Source organism: Mixophyes fleayi, chromosome 6, assembly GCF_038048845.1.
Source record: "Mixophyes fleayi isolate aMixFle1 chromosome 6, aMixFle1.hap1, whole genome shotgun sequence".
Taxonomy (NCBI): Eukaryota; Metazoa; Chordata; class Amphibia; order Anura; family Limnodynastidae; genus Mixophyes; species Mixophyes fleayi.
This window is the reverse complement of record NC_134407.1, coordinates 94,961,907-94,981,845: the sequence shown is the minus strand read 5'-3', so window position 1 is coordinate 94,981,845 and position 19,939 is coordinate 94,961,907. Positions and strand designations below refer to the sequence as shown.

The following is a 19,939-nucleotide window of genomic DNA, read 5'->3' as shown; positions in this document are numbered from 1 at the left end:
TATATATGCACACACACGTATACATACATATATATACATATATACCACTGTCTGTAGTGAAAGGCATTTTAAACCACTATTGCTTTGATAACAGTTTGATTTTACTTTTCACTCTTTTTCAACTCTTATTCATTTACTGTAAATTTACTGATTGTCCATAATAAAAAAAATTCCAGCACCAGAAATGACTCGGATCAGTGGAAACGCTATATAAGGTGATAAACTCAAAATAATAATAATTTTATTTATATAGTGGCTTTCGCCCAATTAGGACTGAAAGCAGGTTTCATTTGAAACATACAAGGAAAACTTGACACTATAACATATATAGCACAGGTGATACAAACACAGTTACGCATTTAGAGTATTGGGGACATGATTACTTGTGAAACGGATGAGGCGCAGACATGAGACAGATCTTGCTTTTGTAAGCTTACAATCTAGAGTGGGTTGGGGGTTGACATATAAGGCTCTTTTAGGACTGAGTGTGAGGATATGGAAATAATCTAGTAACGGTAGTTCCAGTAATGTAGTAATATCCTAGCAACCTGGCGGTCAGTGTGCGGGGGTAATATAATGTTTGAGGGGCACTCAGTGTGGATGATGACACCAGCACCGGGAATATAAATAAGCCTTCCTAGAGCGTAAGTGCTGTTTGTATTTGGCAGTCACATCAGGACATGGAGCTGAGCATAAAGCCGCATCCCCAGCTTGTAAACCAATCCCCAAAACGTGAGTTACCTATAGTTCATTGTAAGATAATTGAAATGTTAGGCTTTGAGAATGAACCCTACACAACCATATCTGCCTGGGATTTGAACCATGAAATCTGCAGTGTGTGTCAAGTCACTTGACTCAAGTGTATATCTCTTTTTACAAATACCATTAATGCTATACATTATATGTAGACACCTCCTCTACATAGGAATACTAATATACCCATGACCACCCTATTCTACCTCTAAACTCTCCCCACTCCCCCACATCCTCACCTAACATCTTCTTCCACTGCCCACCTCTATGCATTCTCCCCATATCATCAACCTCTAAACTCAGCCCCTCACCTACCTCTACTCAATTCCACTTCTACCTCGTCCCTTAATTCCACTTATTTCCTCATTATCTGCTGCACCAATATTCTGAACCTTAACAACATGCCTTCTACTAAATACCACAATCACATATATGTATCCATCATCCTCAGACCACAATGCAATCTCCTACAAGCAATGCTCAACAGATAAGTTTTACTTTATTTGTAGGGTCATTTGGTGGAGGAACCCATGTTTGCAGCACACCCACACAATCTTTCACAATTGGCAAGCACAATAGTGCATCCCTAACTAATCCTTTAATTTTGTATATGAAGGCTCACTAATTAGATTTCTGTTCCAGAGCAAGAAATGTCTTAAAGGAACCATGTATATGTTTAGGCCCTATCGACAGGCACCAAGAAGTGTGATGTTTCCTGTTATGATCTCCTACCAATAACATAGGTGTATTAATTAGTGTCTGGCTCATTCTAAAATATAGCCATGTGTGCTATTTACTATTTTACTATGGATATGTGGAAATATGGAAAATATGCACTGTTATGTGCTATAGATTGTATTGGGATACTAAACATTTGTTCCCTTGGCCCTATTAAAGGGTACTTAAAAGAAGCATTTAAATTTCACTGTAAACTAAAAAACAATACTTATGTATAGATTGATTTATAGCTGCAGTCTGTTAAAACAGCTTCCTACTGTATGTGTACTAAACAAGGGCATTACACAATTCTTAACAACAAGTTTAAAAAAAGCAATATGTTGACACTGGAAATGTTAAATTGAAGGAAATTAGCTTTGAGCAAAGAATATAAAGAGACTCTTTATACAAACCTTCACACCATCTCTCCCTCCCCCCCCCCCCTCCTCTTTAAAGCCCATCTCAACTTCAGAGCAACCTGAAGACTGGCATTCTCTGAACAAAATCCAGCTACCAGACTGTACCATGTAAACATCCCACAGGGGGAATTGAACTGTTTGGTAGACAACATTAATCTTCATAAAGGGAAACAAATTCAGAGGTTGTTGAATTAAAAAACAAGTGGATTTGTAATATGTGTATACAGTTTTAAACATAATACTGCCCCTGTTTATCCTTGAATTAAAAAATACAGACATATTTAAGAAGCATTTGCAATTTGTTTCCATAAAGTTTTACTTTCTTTCCTTTGTCTGCATCTCTCACTCCCCTCTCCTCCCCTTGCTGCCTCTATCTTTCCATCCTCCCCCCAGCAAAGGGCATCGAAGTTAGAGGAAAAACAGGCACCCAGCAGCGATCAGCACAATCATGAGAGACCTGAAGACGGGATAAGAAAATCCTACAATCAGGTATGAAAACTTGTTTTCTGATTTTTTTATTATATTTGTAGGTTTGGGTTTTTTTCATTTAGCTTCAACAGTTGCTAATACAAATTAGATGAACTGGAAACGCAACTCATTGTAACCTGCTAGTAATTGAAGGCTTAGGTGTACAGAAGTAGTGAAGGATTTCACAGAAAGGGATTTGTGGCAATGTCACCAAGCCATGAAAATGTTTTTATTGACAATCCTATACAAATTTATTGACAGTTACCATTTTGACTAACGTCGTATTCTACTGTATCAAAATGTATCCAGAACTGAAAGAAGCCACAGCCTGCACAACAAACAGAGTCTTAAGAAATGTTTAAAGGAGGTCCACACAATTCTGTGTGTATTATTGTAGTGTCAGGGGAGATTCTGAAATTTACTGACATCTATTTTTTAGCAGGTGAGTGCCCAATTTGCAAAAATGATTGTTACTTATTTCTAACAGGTGCTTGCACCTGCAGCTAAAATATGCCACTCCTATGTATACAGATATTTTCCCACAATGTAAGTAGAAATTGAATTTTATCTATAATATTTTGCAGATTATGTTGTGTCTGATACCAGAATGCATTTAAAATGCACATAAAAAAAAAAAAAGCCAGATAGAAATCTTGTGCTCTTCTTCATTTCTAAAAGCTTAGTGGTCTATTTATGACCCACTGCAAAATTTCCACTTAAATTTACATCCCTTATCACTGCTTTTCACAATGATAAGGGATTGACAGCACATCCAGTAAGTGGCACAGATGACTCTGTGTTACGCAGAATCAGTTTAGTTAAAGGGAGGGGAGAAGAATGCTGGAAGATCCCTCTCCTGCTTTTCTCTCCCCATAGGGTAGAACAGTTAATGGCATTGGCTGTCATGGGTCAATCTCAACAAAGCTTGATAAACTGGTCCAAACCGCAGTCCCCATTGATAATAATGGGGATTGCAGTATTGTGCAGTAGTTTTCCTAATGCATTATATATCTCCAATATCTCCTACATTTGGGTAATGTTAAATAACCCCTTATCTATAACAGAATTATTTTTTATTGGGGTATTTAAATGGTAATGGAAGGGGATACTTAAAAAGGAAGGGAATGGAAGGGGGTACATAGTGGGGAGCAGACAAAATACAAGATACATACAATCAAAATATGGAGTGGCATTAGTGCATGAAAGTTAATATACAAAGTATACTTCAAGGAGTTAATAAGCTAGGACCAAGCTATTGCATGTCTCATGGGGGAGCTTGGAGAGGCTGATCAAGAGGGTCACTAGTAGAAGTGGTCTGCAAGTCTGGTGGGCATAACATCTTAGAACCCTCCCCTTCAGTTGTGAACACCTGCCAGGACAGCTATGGGTGAGGATGGGCAATAGAATAATGTATAAGGTACCTCGTATATCTCCATTTCATAACTGAAGTGGATTTTACTCACAATTTTGTAAATGGAGGGAGGAGAGGGTTGATTCCACTGTTGTGCAATAGCCGCTCTAGCAGCGATAAGGATATGGCCTCAGACATACTGTGGTGTTTTTCGGCAGTTCAGGGAATAGTTGGAGGAGGACAATGAGTGGAGATGAAGTTAGTTTCACATTCATGACTTTTTCTGATAGTTGAAAAACATCTATCCAAATCGGCTGGATTACCGGACAGGACCAGAACATATGGAGGATATCTTCGACCTCTTGCATCTGCACCAGCAGAGCTGGGAGAGGGCCATATCTTGTGTAGACGGGCCGGGGTTAAGTAGATCCTATATAGAAGCTTCATAAACCTTTCTAGGTAATAACCTTAACGCAAGCTTACCAATGACCTGTTACTAGTGTTCAAATGTTTTTTTCACATTGTGCCTTTTGATCTAGGTATGTGTAAAATAACAACTAGCAGGTTACCTACCACTGGTGTTATTTGCACAGTATCATCTCCCTATTTTGCTTCTATACATTTCTGAGAACGCTAAATCTATGGCTTGAGCAGACACAAATCATGACCAGCACCAGTTTTGCTTGATTGCATGATACTTATACAGAATGCTTGATTATCAAAAATGATGACTGATCAGGTTTTCCAGATTGGGAGGGGTTAGGGGAACTTTTATATGTTTGTTGGGTATAATTATACCTACTAGTTTTGTTACATCATACCATACTTGAATTCTCTCTCGTAATTTCTAGAGACTCCCGGATCCCAGGAGAGCAGGTCATTCCGCGCATCCTCCCCACTTTCTAGTGAAGTGGGCAAATGGGAGGCCTCTGCTATGTAATGACACAATTATTATTAATTTTATAAATTTTTATTTATAAGGCGCCACTAGGTATCTGTAGTGCCGTACAGGGACAGACAGAAACACGATACAGGGTGAGACAGCACGGAACAGTTAACAAAAAGCACAATAACTCGGAAGCTCAATGTACAGCTAGAAGAGAGGTGAGAGCCCCCAGCGGGGTAGCTAGAGCGGCGGTAGAAGGACAGGAGGACCTCACGGAGGAGACAAAGAGCTGGAGAGCAGAGTTAAGGTGGTGGAGAACAGGAGGAGAGGAGGCCCTGCTCGAAGGAGCGTACAATCTAAGGGGAGGGTAGGACGGACAGAGACACAAGGGTAGGAGGAGGAAAGGGGGAGAACGGAGGCAGAGACGGAGAGGGGGGGGAGAGGAGAATGACGAGGAGGGAGGTCGGAGGAGGGCAGGATAGAGAGGGCGGTAGGTGGGAGGTTGGGATTGCAACATAGCGTTGCAGGGGTGGGAACAAAATGACACAAAACCCCTTCTCAATATTTGCATTTCAATTCTCCTCCGGGAGAAAAAGTTGCCAAGTATGCATTATACACAACACCATATGGGAGCTTACACTGTGCTTTTTATATATATCAAAACATGACTAATAACACGTTTTGGACAGCTGCCCTCAACCCCTTTTAAATAAGTGAAAAATCAATACTGTATGTATATCATTTACTTTATTGTGGCTGTAAACAACCTAATTTTTATATCAAAGCCTTTTTGTGTACAGTGTGGCATAAAAATTTCCTCTGATTTGATTTTATATAATCATATATAGAAGACAATTATCCTCTCCAATCATGAAGTAAAGTATTAATGCCATCATAGCAATTTCAAGCTGTACCTTGTATTAAAAACAGAGAATTCCCTTTTGGCCCATTCTGTATTAAAACATACTTGCCAACGTTTTCTCGTTGGCTTCAGGGAAATCCCGGGGGAGGTGGGCGTGCGGTGGCAGGGCTTGACGAATTGCATCATTTTGGCTAATTTGGGCTAAGATGATGTGATTTTTGTGTCATTAAGCCCCCCCCCTTGCCACTTATCTATTGCGGGTTTCAGAGGTTGCCCTGCTCTCCCGGGAGGTCTCCCAGAAATGTGGGAGTCTCCCGGACATTCCAGGAGAGTAGGCAACTATGCGTTAAAGAAAAGCAGCTAATGAATCTCTAGACACTGAAGTGTCTTTTACATTTCTGTCTCCATTACTAAAGTCATGTTGTCTTACCTGTCAGTCTTTGATTAAATCTTGGTCTCCATGAAAATGGCCACCTCCATAGGCATCAATACATGGACATAGGACACGATTTCTGAACTGTGTCATCATGCCACAGATGGTGAAGCCAACCACGTCTTGTACTGGTTCAGGGAGAATGCCAGACTCTTCAGGGAGTGAGGGAGATCACCCCTATTTCAGGGTGTTTCCCTGACATTCAGGGAGAGTTAGGATGTATTAAACATGTGGCCACACTTCTATTTCGCCACAGTTTTCAATTTAATTTTGTTTCATTTTATTAAATACATGTGGTACAGTACAACATGGTACAGTCTTTTTTTTAATAAATGTTTTTTTGTAACAAAACCCTTATTGTAGCTTCCTTCCCTACCCAATCTGTGTCAGAGGATTCCCTAGGAATCTAATAAAGGTTCTATTGCTTGATGAGCACTTGCATTCAAAGGCTGTGTAGAAATAAGAGTCAACTAACTTAAAAAACATAGCAATGATCATATTGAAATTCAGATTGAATTCATGTTTATATTTAATATAGAACTGGCCAAAAGGGGAAGAATGGCGTGAGTTGGTCAGCTTCCCAGGAATTACAATATGTGGAACTAACATTACCTGTTTTTAATAGAGCACACCTTTAAGTAGCTAGAATAGCAATAAAAATTAATTTGGTGAGTGCAGAGGATCAAATGTCTTTTTGCTTCCAAAATGTGGTTCCAGTTCAGTTTTCAGTTCTTTACATTCATCAAATTGTTTGGGTACAGCACAATACTTTATCACCTTTCTTTGTGCATTAGTTCCACCTTGCGTTATGACTCTACCTACTATTGCGCGTTGCATTAGCCACGCCTTCCACCGATGTGGCTACAGATAACTTTGCTATTCACCTACTAGTGTGTTTGCCCTACCTACAGTTGATTTGGTCCCTGATTTCAGCCCTATTTTTGAAAAACAAGTGAGTCACCTATTAAAGCTTCCCAAATGGATATAAAAGGTTGATGGTCATGCCATAATATGCAATTTAAGTCCTGTATTAAGCCTGAAGAGTTTACATACTTTCAATTTACCATTAAAAAAGTGAGCCAAGTGGTCATTTGTAAGCCTGCAGTGAAATTAGAGCACAGGATTGCATGGTAAACTGTGCCATGACTGTCATGTGAAAGCAACCTGACAGCCTACAGGTATGCTCACGTTCATTTGCCATCTATACTATAAATAATGCTATATTGATTTCAAGCTGTGGACAGAGCATGCACAAATTAGTGTAATTCATTTTTATATACACTGTTATTTCAATTGATCTGTTTATCCTACACTTAATGAATGACTCTTTTACCAATTAAAAGTTGTATATAACAAGTGAATTTGGTTGAAGACACTTGTTTTATAGGCTTAATTGATTATTTTGTAGTAGAACTATATGCTATTGCTAGCTATGAATGTCTCTGCTACTGATATATTTTTTCAGAAAGAACAGTAGTATATTGCAGTAACACAAAACAAACAGTTTTGTCCAGTATTAACCTGTGAGCAGAGACAGAATAAAAGGGGGGGGGGGCACACATTGAGACCCTTGGGAAGTGTGGGGGGCTGCAATGAAATCTATAGGGGTCGGGGGGCTGCAATGAGACATATAGGGAGGGCTGCAATGAGAACATTAGAAACACAATGCTGTTTCAAACAGAAATTTACACTGCATAATTGTTTCAACTATATAGAAATATAACTTTTGTAAAGCGCTTTATGTTTTTCTTATTTTTTTTCTTTTTAGGAAATATTTTAAAAATTATATTTATCTAACACATCTGTCCTAATAGCAAATGTCATTGATTATTAATACTTAATTGCATTAATTGCAATAATGTAACTGCTCTACACAAATATGTACTATTTATTTATATTGTGCTAACGCATAAATGTAAATATTTATGAGAACATCATTGGTGTGTGCAGCTGTTGGTGTAATTGTGTGCCATGGTACTCTTTGGTTTGTATCAAGAAAAAAAATGGTGAAAAGAATCCGCTAGTCAGATCATTACTACCAGTATGACTATAGGTAGAACTGACTTAATCTCTAATACAGCAGATATGTTTTAGAGGAAAATCCTCTGTGGTTATGATAATATTAACCCCTCACTTTCACACATTGTATGAGAGGGTGCTGTGTCAGGCTACCGATCCTGATTTTTGGAACTATACATATACAAATCTAAGCTCCTTTGCATATCTGTGTCAGACTATTATACCTGAGTGTTTTTGATAATTACAACCCTCACAAGCGCATTCCTATAAATACTACTGTCATTCAATTTAGAATAGACACACATGCTGGCTATATGCGAGACACAATGTATCAATGAATATAGGGAATGAAATTAAATCTCAATAAACTGTGTTATTTTGAATCTCATTGATACAATGTCCATAATTATGGGTATTTTCCCCAGTTAATTATAAGTGTCACAATTTTGTGACCACCGGCTTTCCGGAAGGGTATTTTTAACCATCTTTATCACTTATCTTTATTTTTCATCACTTCTCCATTTTAATATTCGCCGACTTTGATGATATCTGGTCTATTCAATTTTATAGATAATTTTCAATAAAATTTGTTTTTAAATTTTTCAAGGGACTGGAGTGCTTCAGTCAACAATCTCTCTTAGGTGATTCTTTTCACCATTTTTCTCTTGATATTATCTTTGGTTGAGAGAGCACCCCCTCATTTTGAATTTCCTACACAATAATTCTCAGGTACAAATGATGAGGAAGTCTTAACCCTAGAGCGAGATGGATTTGTTTTTTCTACTCTTTGGTTTGTAACCAGAACATGCTCCTCTTTCTGTTTTCAGAACAATGTTTTAAATAAAGAACACAACCTGCTTTAGGAAACCGTATAGACCATTGGATGGCAACATGATATTTTTTAGTGTCTTAACTTGTGGCTATCGGTACAACAAACAGGTCATTCTTTACCTTTGTGAAAAAACAACAGAGCAACCGCGTGACGTGAACAGACCATTAAACTTTATATTAACCTATGTGTGGCTAATCAATCTGTGAAAAGACCTCCCTGTCTAATCCTGAACTATCCTGTGACAACAAAATCACTAGGAAGAGGTGCAGAGAGCAGAAATTATTATGGTAATTTTTCCCATTAGAGGTCCAGCTGTTGCTCACCCTGCTATAGACACACATTAATTCTATAATTTAGAGTTAAGGGCAAATCCACCTAAAGGTTGAGAAATTGCAGCAGCAAATGGGGAAGCACTGAGGGTGACACAGAGTGGGCTGCAATGGAAGAGCGACAAGGAGGGGGCTGCAAATGAGAGACGCATGGAAGAGGAATGCGAGAGATATGAGGGTATCAATAACACAGTTTTTTGCTCTTGTGAATGATTACACTATGCCCTTAATTTTAAACAATAGGGGCCTCCCTGTCCTAAGTGCCCTGCCCCCCCCCCTCAAGCCTTAATCCAGCTCTGCCTGTGAGTCAATGCCTTAGATTCATTGCTATATGTAGTGCAATAGGTGTAAATTCTACATGGTTTGTATTACCTTAAAATGAATATACACCACTGGCGGATCCATGGGGCGATCAGGGCAATCGTCCCCCCTAGTAGGGGCTTTCTGCCTGCAGCTGCACTCTATGTGCAGGTCCGTTCGGCAGAGACAGGCAAACAGAGAGTTCTGCCCTGCCTGTCTCTGCCAAACAGACCTTTGTACAGTGTGCAGCCGCAGGCAGCCTTAGCTGTCAAAAATGGGGTGGGGACTCAATCGTCCACCCCCCTCCCTAAATCGCTCCCTGTAAAATAATATTCTAGATCCACCTCTGCATCACACAAGTAGATGGCGCAATCCTCTGTAGTTTTATAACAATGTCCTAAATGAATTATTTATGAACACAGGCCGCAAAACTTTTCTTTTTCATTATGCTTTAGTAAATGCATGACGGCATGAAATGCCTTCCACATTGTGAGTAAGGGTCTATTTATCAAGAGAGCCCTAATCCTGGCGATAAGGCTTTTTATTTTTTTCAAAGAATAAAACATTTTTAAATGATTTCAATCAGTTAAAGTACAGGTATTTTGCAAGTACAATGACTGCAATACTTGTTATATAGTCACCTTCAGGGGGAGACTATATAACCATCCCTTCCATCCAATATTTGACAGAATTGTGCTTGCACAGTTATGACTACAGAGTTCCCGAGGAACAGACCTACATTTAGGGGAAAGTTAAAGTTAATATTGCAACTTATATTATTCCACATAAATCTAGACTACTTCTAAATATTAAGCTATATTCTTATCAGTTTGTTTTACTTATGTGTAATGTCTTGTATTCATGAGATTCATAATTTGCCAACCTAGCAAAATAAATTGTCATTTGCCATAAAGGCTGAAAACTAATAGTAACAGTAAAGCAGGTCAGTTAAAAGAAGATTGTATTTAAATAAATAATACAATTTTTTTTGTTTCAATAAAAAAGCTAGTTTTTATAAGTGATCATTTATGCCTCAACTGTAAAGCGCTACAGAAATTGCTGGTGCTATATAAATAAGTGCTATTGATGATTTCATATCAGAAATTCACACCAACTCATAAAGCCTTGAGAAATGTGGACTAACAAAAAAAATGAAAAAAAGAGTAAAATGAGAGATGTCAATGACATCCAATGCAGCATAATCTCACTGTATGCATTGAAGCCTTCTCCCTGAAGAAACTAACATCTCACATTGTTAACAAGTCCGTTACATACTTATTTTGATCCATTTTAGGCATAGGATGAAGAGGTGGTAGTTCTACGGTGCATCTAAATACAGTGTTGTATACATATTAATTATATATATTGCAGAAACATAGGATAGAATCATGCAAATCTCCCTTGGAAAATGATGCAGACATAATTTATTGCAGTAACCTCTGTGCCGCTTACATCTTTGCTGCCCATGTGTACAAGGCTGGTGTTACCATAAGGCAAACTAAGGCGGCCAGCTAGAGCCACAACATTTCAGGGATGACTAAATCACTGAGGGAGTGACATTAAGTCACTCATATAGTGTTTTTATTTTTTTGCTTGGTAACCTGCATAGAGTGCCAGCTGACCTGGGGATTTAAATTAAACACCCCTATTCCTCGCTTCCACCAATGGCTCACCCGTTCATTTAATACTTCAAGCAAAATTAGCTCCACACAGAAGCCAACCTAAGGCCCCCAGTTCTGGAGGCAGCCATATTAACCACTGTGCCTTGCTATTTACTGCACAATAGCAAAACAAATTAAACCAGCAAAAAACTGCAATACACATAATTTACATAATAACAACACACATAAACTGATCAGTATACATCTATCAATATAGAAAACTATAACACAAAGTAACGACAAACCAAAACACTTTTTGTGCACAACTTTGAAAGCTCTGATCAACTACCAGCTCACTGGGGCAGATTTCCTAAGCAGGTGGTCCTTTGTAATGACATGCATCACTGCACACATGAGTGGTGATATAACAAAGAGGCACCTGCAACTGCTAAAATAAATACATATATGAACTTACAGGAAGCCAACACTCCGCTCTAGTGGCAGTAAGTTGGAAATACATACACTCCATCATTGCCCAGTGCCACCCTGTCCTAGTTCAAGTTCTTGATGTCTGCTAAAGAAGACATAATTAATAAATGAATCCCTTTTAACTTATTTGAAAAGAATGGATCTGAACTGATAATAACCAAAAATAAATAAAAATTCAAGTAATAAAAATCTCAAATAACCCAATGTTACTTTTTAAAGTTACAGTTAGAGAACAAAATGTACAAGTTTAAATGTTTTCAGGTACTCCGCAAATAGTAAAAGTGCCTGCCAAATCAGTTCAGGGTATACTTACACCATTCACAAGATTTTACTCTAACTATGATTTAACTTAAAAGGTTTTGCCCACTATTGACAACTGCTTGCCTCCCAACACACACTTCAAGTCCGTTTCCCAGTTGGTGCGGTCTCCTGGCCTAAAGTAACATAGGCAGTCCCATCAAAGGAACCATACCATATTACTTACTTTATGGGTCATATCACAATTTTTATTTAGGGTTGAGAGTTAATTGAAAGTGCTCAATTGACACAAAAAATGCAGACATAATTAACTTTGATAATCGGCTCCCTCCAAACAAAAGACCACAGATAATTAAATTTCCTCAGGATTTAAGCAGACAACACTATCACACCTTTGTTACTTAAAGAACATCTAACACTGGCTCTTCATTATCTTTCCATAATGTATGCAAATCCTCTCACACTTGTTTTGAAGACTCCCTGCTGAGATTATCTGTTGTTATGGATAAATATACACATACTGAAACTTGAGCTGCCATAAGGCCTATGAGACAGAGATCTCAGGGCACCATTTATAAGGAACCAACATGCTTGACCACTAAAAGGCTTCACCAAATGCACCCAGCAGGACCATAGCCAACAGAAATCATTTCTGCTACTGTTAAACAGTCCTGTGCTTCCACCAACTAAATGGGTAAGTTTCTCAGTACATAATCTAGACTAGAACATTGAATAATAACACTTTACTAAAAATATAAAAATAGCAAGCAATGTGATAGTGACTTTTTAGCTGGTTATTGTAAAAAGTTCAGCATTAGACATAAAGTAGTAAAAACATCCCAAAAGCTTTTACCAAATAATAATATTTTTATCATGGTGAATGTAGTAATGCTAATGGTTTATGCAAAATTTGGCAATTTTAGTGTAGCGAGCACATACATGTCATAAATCAACCTGTGCCCATCATGCTGAACCAGCTGAGTACGGACTAGCAGGCAGGCATCAACCAACTTTTAATTTTTGACATCCTGGTCTTGTGCAGCTGAACAGTTTCTAGAATCACTAGTCCAACTATAATGAGCAGAAAGGGCAAATTATTAAAGCTGCTGTTGTAAAAATGCTACAATAATGAATTCACATTTACTTTCATTTACGATCAGACATGTTTATCAGTCGCTCTCCATCAATCTTGATGGTTTGCGGACCTGGCAAGTAGCCCCTGACTGGCCTCCCCTATCCAGAATTGTTTGTTTGCATGATAGTGTCTGCAATTATTTCTGATGATTTAATTAATAACTGTGCTCATGGGATGAGAGGGTCAGGAAGCTGGTCATTGTTTATTGTTATTGGAAATACTTGTTTCTGCTGTTTGTGTATGCTTTTCCACTGAATGATGTTACACTGCCCCCCCCCCATCCCACTCTGCCCCTTTATCTTTTCTCTACCACCCTACGCTCCCACCCTGTATTGAAACATGTTGCTATTTTATCATTGTCCAGATATGTCCAACCCTTACAAATAATGTACTAATAACACAAATTATAAACATAAGTAATTGTAAAGAGTGAATTGGGAACAAAAGCAGGCAATTTGTGATAAACTAATCAATAGTAATGAAATAAACAATAACTGTAGTTTAATAATATTATCTCTCTCTGCAATATATATATATATATATATATATATATATATATATATAAAATGTTCTTCATACAATTTTAAACTGATACCATAATTACGGTACAGAACAAGCAGTAGGTATTATAATCTCTCTTTGTGTTTTTGTGTTTTGTTACAGGTAAGATGAACACTGAAAGTGCAGATAAGTTCAATAATGAAACACTAGGGGGAACCCCTATCATTGTACTTTTTAACACCACAATGGAGAATATTTCAGTAAATACCACCAAAATCCCCTTGGATTTGACAGATCCATTACCCATCATCATCTCTCTTGTGTGCATTTGTCTACTGCTTGCCACCTGCCTAATTTTTATAACACTGTGCAAGCCTGCAGCCCTAGACCAGTCTCTGTATGGGCCACGGGAATTTATGCCATATCATGTTGAAGATGCAAGTGAACCACAACTCAGACTCTGGAAGAGGTTGGGGTCGCTCAGGCAATCAATCAACAGCTTCAGACGCAGTAGGCCAATCTCTCAGTGTCCGAGACTGCCATCAACCAACCAAGACTGGTCTTTTATGGAGTCCACCAAAATGTGATTTGAAGTTTTGCCACCTTTGATGTACAGAATTATTGCTCCAGACAAAATAGTGACAACAATAAGGATTGCTGGCATTTTACATCCCCAATGTTTAATTCCATACTTCTGGAAGTTGGTGAAGAATTCTTAACTTTGAATTCCAACTCATTTCTTGTATGCATGTATATATGTATGTATGTATGTATGCATGCGGAGATATAGATATATATATATATATATATAAATATATATATATATAAATATATATATATATATATTTATATATATATAGCAGCCGTACTACTAACTCACTAGTTTTCCAAGTGTAAATATTGAATTCCTTTTCACATCTAACTCAGAGGTTTACTAATAGGAGTTAAATAATATGTGGTGTGGAAACCTTAGAATAAGTAGGCTTGCTTTTAGTTATATGTAGATGTACTGAATGCACCTAGGTGATGTGACTCAATCAGCACTATTAGTGGATAATAGTTTGAGCCATGTACATGTATATTAAATTAATTTTGGCAGCAAGAAGACAGCCATCAGCAATTCAGCTGTTGAACTAAATTTCCCATGATTCAATGTAGCTCAGCAAAACCTGGATTGCTGAAGGCTGCCCATTCCTGGATTTTGGGAAAGCCGTAAAAGTGTTTTTAAAGCTGTATAATTATTTTCCACTTGCGGCAGACAAACAGTTGTAATTTATGTACTTGCATAATTTAGGCCTAATTGAAATAATTGTTTTGGTGGGGGTTTTTTTTCAGTAACTTACAGATTTAATGTTTTTTTTGTTTTCTAAACTACCAGATACTGGTAAAATTTATTTTCTTTTAAAATTGTTTTCCCCTAAAATATTATTTTTGTAAAAGGGAAATTTTAAAATATTTTTAACATGTTTTAAAATAAAGATCTTGAAATTGCACAAATTGACTATAATTCTTTAGTTATCACTTTTTCAGTATGATAAATGGCATCTCATTACAGCTTGCAGATTTTAGTTTTGTGTTTGGATTCTGTCACTAACAGCAACAATGACACCTCTTGCTTATGTGCAAATTAAGCAACAAAAAGCAAAAAAGCAAAAATGTTAATAGACTGTATATGTATGTTATGTTATGTTTTATAAAGCTAGGTACACACTACAGGGTTTTTGTCCAATAATTAGCTCAACCAGCCGACATACGACTGCTTGCTTGAAAGTTGGGTCAGTGTGTGTAGTGACACGATGGTCGAACGTCTGCCCAAATGAACGATTGTCGCCTTATTTAGTTGGTCGTACCGTTCAATATTTTCGTTCTAATCTCCTTTCCGTTGTGTAGTGTGTATAAACTTTCAACCACTCCACGACAATCCTCCGATACTTCCTCGACCTGGGGGGCGTGTGTATGTAAATTTGTGATGCCTGTACCAGTCCCACGTGGTGCAGTATCTGCACATCACAGACTTGTGTTTTGTATAGATGTGTATTGCACCTGTCTGGCTGCAGACCATTACACTTGTATAAAGCACGTGTGTTATTACCCTTTGCATCTATGTTGGGAATCTATTCATATTTACCCTTTATAAACTTATACCTTTATAAACTATTAAACTCATACTTGCCAACTCTCCCGGATTGTCCGGGAGACTCCCGCATTTTGCAAGAGTCTCCCGGGCGAGTGTGGCAATCTCCCTGATAGGAAGGGGGAAAAATTTAGTTTAAACGCCGCGATTCACCCGGAATCGCGGCGTTTAGCCCCGCCCCCACTGTAAAATGACGCGATTTGCGTCATTCCGTCACGGGGGCGGGGCCAAAATGACGCGATTTCGCAGCCCCGCCCCCTGCACGCCCACGTCCCAGCCGGCATCTCCCGGAAAAGGAAAAAAAAATGTTGGCAAGTATGATTAAACTTATAAAGTCATATTAACCTTTATTAACTAATATTTGTAAAATACCCAGAATAAACCACACAGTGTTCATGGTATATCATTACAATGCCCACAAATGATGCTTCAGTGTGTACGAAATTAAAATTATTACTCACGACAACATGGCTGTAACAAGTCGCTAACGGGACGGCCTCTCTTCCCTTTATCGTCTAAACCAAGGCTAGTGTGTATGCAGTCCATGGACCGAGCGATCGGACCATCGATCGAATGTAAAATCGATCGGCATTAAAAGTTGGTGGAAAATTCTGTAGTGTGTACGCAGCTTTAGACTTTAACAAAATCTAACATAACCAGTCAATGACTATAAAAGAGAAGCAAACATTCAAAATATTTGCTAAAGAAAATAAAAAAAACATAAGACATATATTAAGTGAATCAGACATACTGAAAGAACCATACTAATGGTTTTGGTTTTGTGTACTTACAACACTTTTTAAACATACAGCTGCACATTTTTGTTTTGTTATATATAGTTGTAATAATCTCTTAATTATTATTTTTTTAAATACATTTTTAACAGTTGTCAATATAAAATATTTATTTTGATGGCAAGTATGTGAGGTTCTAGCGCTTAGTATGTAAAGTACACCCTAATTCCAGCAACGAGCATATAAAACAGATTCTGGTACCTACTATACAATGTAAACCCTTTCATAGGGGTTTGATTTATTAAAGAGAGCAAAGCAAAAAGAGAAGTTCATTTGATCCTAGACAAAACCATGTTCCAAAGCAATGGGTACAAATTAGTTTATTACTTTGCACATAAGTTAAATACTGGCTGTTTTTTCATGCAGCTCACAAGTACATGATAACTTTATTTTTAAACTGAATTTTAAAGTTGATCTTTCCCAAGTATAAATCTGTCCCCACATTTTAAATTTACATCCCCCTCCATTGCAGCATGGTTTTGCCAAGGTGCAAAGTTACTCTTTTTTTTTTTTTTTACTTTCCTTAATGAATCAGGCCCATGATGTTTAGTACAGTACAGACACCACTTCTGGTTGCTAATAATTAAAGAACATCCTTTTTTTGCTGGTTAATAAACAATGCAGACTCTCATTCTGTTTGTCTAGAAAAAAATGCAGACCTCTTTTTGGTGGCTTCTAGACAATGCAAAACTGATGGCTATGAAACAGTGCACTACCCTTTTCTGGTGATTTGTAAAGAAAAAAGAAACGAAGCCCATTATGACAGAAGACCTCCATGCTTTTTTGTTAAAATAAAATGTGTGTATATAAAGGTTTTTGTTTTGTTTTTACTTTTTTTCTTAAAATTTTCTACTGCACTGGCCTGGTGAGTGGTAAGAGTCCTCTTACTGCTGCCAGCCAGTATTGCTTGGGAGCTGAGCACTGCACTGCTGCCCCAGCGTCCTTTTATAGTATAAATTAAAGAAACTGCGATAAGCAGCGATGGAAAGTCTACATTAATGATGGGTTTTGATAAACAGATCCATTGATTTAAAAATGTTAAAGCTGTATCGAAAAATAATCCAATGGTTAAAACATTTATGGAATATATATTTATAAATAGGGTCAGCTATTAGTTCCGTATTTAACAGATTTTCATTAGAACATGTAAAAATGTGTTTTTATCAATGTTCCTCATTGTTTTCAAAATAAATGTTATGTCAGGATAACATTCTCCTACTAAAAGGAAATCTGTAACTCAATTAACCAGTCCAAATACCCATGTACCTGAACAATGCTGCTGAATTCTCGAACATTTTCAGGAACTGTGGCTTCATAACTACTCTTCAGGAAGATGGGTTTGTTATCATTGATGTCCAATACTGTCACAAGAACAGTGGCTGTGCCTGTTTTTCTATTCCCTGCTGGTCCATTGTCTGCAAAAGAAGATACACAAATATCACTTATCACTGTGCATATTCCATTACAACCACTATGTTAGAAGCACAGACTATTAGGATGAAAACTTCTATAGTCATAGTAACTATTATTTATTTGTAATGCTCCACAAAACTTTGCAGTGCCGTACAGTCGGAGTTATAAATCATACAAAATACAAATCTCAAAAACAGAACATGTGCATAAAATGTTGACAAAACAGATGTAGATGTGAGACAGAGGGTAGAGAGGGTCCTGATTCTGAGAACTTACAGTCTTCAGGAAAAGGGCAATGCTGAGACAATATAAGCTAGTGGGACTCAGTGTATATGGGACTGTTACTTGCATACAGAGAGAGTACTATCAGGCTGGGGTAGAATAGGGTATAGTGAAGGGGTAAGAGAGCTTGAAATATTGAAGGTTGGACAGAGTCTAGTGCATACTTGCCAACTTTTCCTCGTTGGTTTCAGGGTGATCCCGGGGGAGGTGGGCGTGCGGGAATGAGGCTGGACGAATTGCATCATTTTGGCACCGCCCCCTAAACGATTGTCACAATTTTGGCCAAATACGACAGGGGGCGAGGCTACGATTAAGCCCCACCCCATTTGTCTCCATGAAAATGGTAACCTCCATAGGCATAGACATGGAGTGTCATCATGCCACAGATGGTGAAGCCAACCACGTCTTGTACTGGCTCAGCATCAGGGAGAATGCCAGACTCTTCAGGGAGTGAGGGAGGTCACCCCTATTTCAGGGAGTCTCCCTGTCATTCAGGGAGAGTTGACAAGTATGGTCTAATCAAGCGGGGAGGAAGAACATCAGAGTGTTGTTAGTTATGTTTTATTATAATCATACCTGAAGACTTTTATTAACTCCCCTCCGGAAGATGTTGAAGGGGTGGTCTAAGTGTCAAATGGGGAGGGGGTGTGGTGCAAACTGCTCCATCATGATCCCCTGGGCACTTTACTAGGGAATGGACGGGACGCGAGAGAATGTCTTCTCTCAGATATCCAGGAGGACTCTCTGAAATGTGGGAGTGTCTTCGATGATCCCAGGGGAGTAGGCAAATATAATTTTCACTAAGTAAAACTGAAAACCCATACCAGAGCTTTCAGTTCCACTGTGCATGTGTGAACCGGTTAGCCAGGTCATGCAGTTGCTTATGCAGAGCCAATTTCTGCCAGAGACTGGCAGAAATTGCGGCTATAACAGATATTCTATCACTGATATAAGTGCAGATAACACAGATTGTTTATCACCGCATATTAATAAATAGGGGTCTATAGGATGGAAGATGATTTTAAGATGGAAGATTTTTTTTAATCACCAGTATATGTAGAAAAATTTTAAGAGATGTTTTTAAGTACCATTAAAAGTTGAATAATGGGAGAAAATGCCATTAAAGGGACACTAACGCTGAAATGTATTCTTTCTTTATTTGTGTTTTGTGAGTGAAAGTAAATGAGAAAATATTTCATGTTTTATTTTCTAGTATTTGGTAAAGATATGTTTGTGAAAGACAGTTTGCTGGCAGCCGTTACGGTCCTAAGTGATCCCTTTCTGCTCCCTCATCATCATCCTCTCTAACCAAATATCTGATTAGAAAGAAAAGTATTTCACTCTGTAGTATGGTAGGGGGAAGAGAAGACAAGGTCTTGTCTGAAAAGACAACAAGATCAATTTGTGGTACTATAAATAGGCTATTAAACTGTTTGTAGAAATCACTGTCCCAGAATGCGCAGAAAGCACCATTCAAGAATTATATGGAAACACTTAAAAAAGTTGTGTGTTTTTGAAATAGATTTGCAAACTGTACTTTCTTACCAATAGCTTCCAAGATCAAGTTGTAGGAAGCCATGGTTTCCCGGTCAAGGTTCACGACTGTTCTCAGGATGCCATCACGAAACCCAACAATGAATTTCCCATCCTGGTTTCCTCCTACAATAAAACAAACATATCTTACTCATCTTACAAATACAAAACTGCAGGTGGGTAACTATTAAATTAAGTCTATTAGAAATGTCAGTATAACGTGGTGTTCTGGTAAATTGGTAACATCTAGATCTGGGTATGGAAGTAGATCTGGAGTAGACGAAGATGGGGTAAGTTTGCTTAGAAGCTTCTTGCTGAGATTGAGGGCTAGACTTACTAAGCTGCGGGTTTGAAAAAGTGGGGATGTTGCCTATAGCAACCAATCAGATTCTAGCTGTCAATTTGTAGAAGGTACTAAATAAATGAAAGC

The 19,939-nt window shown here is 38.0% G+C and overlaps 2 protein-coding genes across 4 annotated transcripts in view; one reads left to right on the top strand and one right to left on the bottom strand.

Annotated features, from left to right (window-relative positions):
* Positions 1-19,939, bottom strand: part of CDH23 (cadherin related 23) — a 1,005,178-nt gene that overhangs the window by 273,662 nt on the left and 711,577 nt on the right. Inside the window, exons 27-28 of the mRNA XM_075217048.1 lie at positions 19,522-19,635; positions 17,548-17,696 (exon numbers count right to left, since the gene is read on the bottom strand). Coding sequence (XP_075073149.1) covers positions 17,548-17,696; positions 19,522-19,635 — 263 coding nt within the window. The remainder of the gene's footprint in view (positions 1-17,547; positions 17,697-19,521; positions 19,636-19,939) is intronic.
* Positions 2,291-14,154, top strand: C6H10orf105 (chromosome 6 C10orf105 homolog). Of its 3 annotated transcripts, XM_075215258.1 has the most exons (3): positions 2,328-2,378; positions 3,999-4,167; positions 13,516-14,154. In XM_075215258.1, exon 3 carries the CDS (start codon positions 13,521-13,523, stop codon positions 13,938-13,940), a length of 420 nt encoding a protein of 139 aa, XP_075071359.1. In that variant the 5' UTR covers positions 2,328-2,378; positions 3,999-4,167; positions 13,516-13,520; the 3' UTR covers positions 13,941-14,154. The 3 variants fall into 3 exon arrangements, with proteins under 3 accessions (XP_075071358.1, XP_075071359.1, XP_075071357.1); XM_075215257.1 differs by lacking the exon at positions 3,999-4,167 and having other exon boundaries at positions 2,291-2,378; XM_075215256.1 differs by lacking the exons at positions 2,328-2,378; positions 3,999-4,167 and adding an exon at positions 12,284-12,411.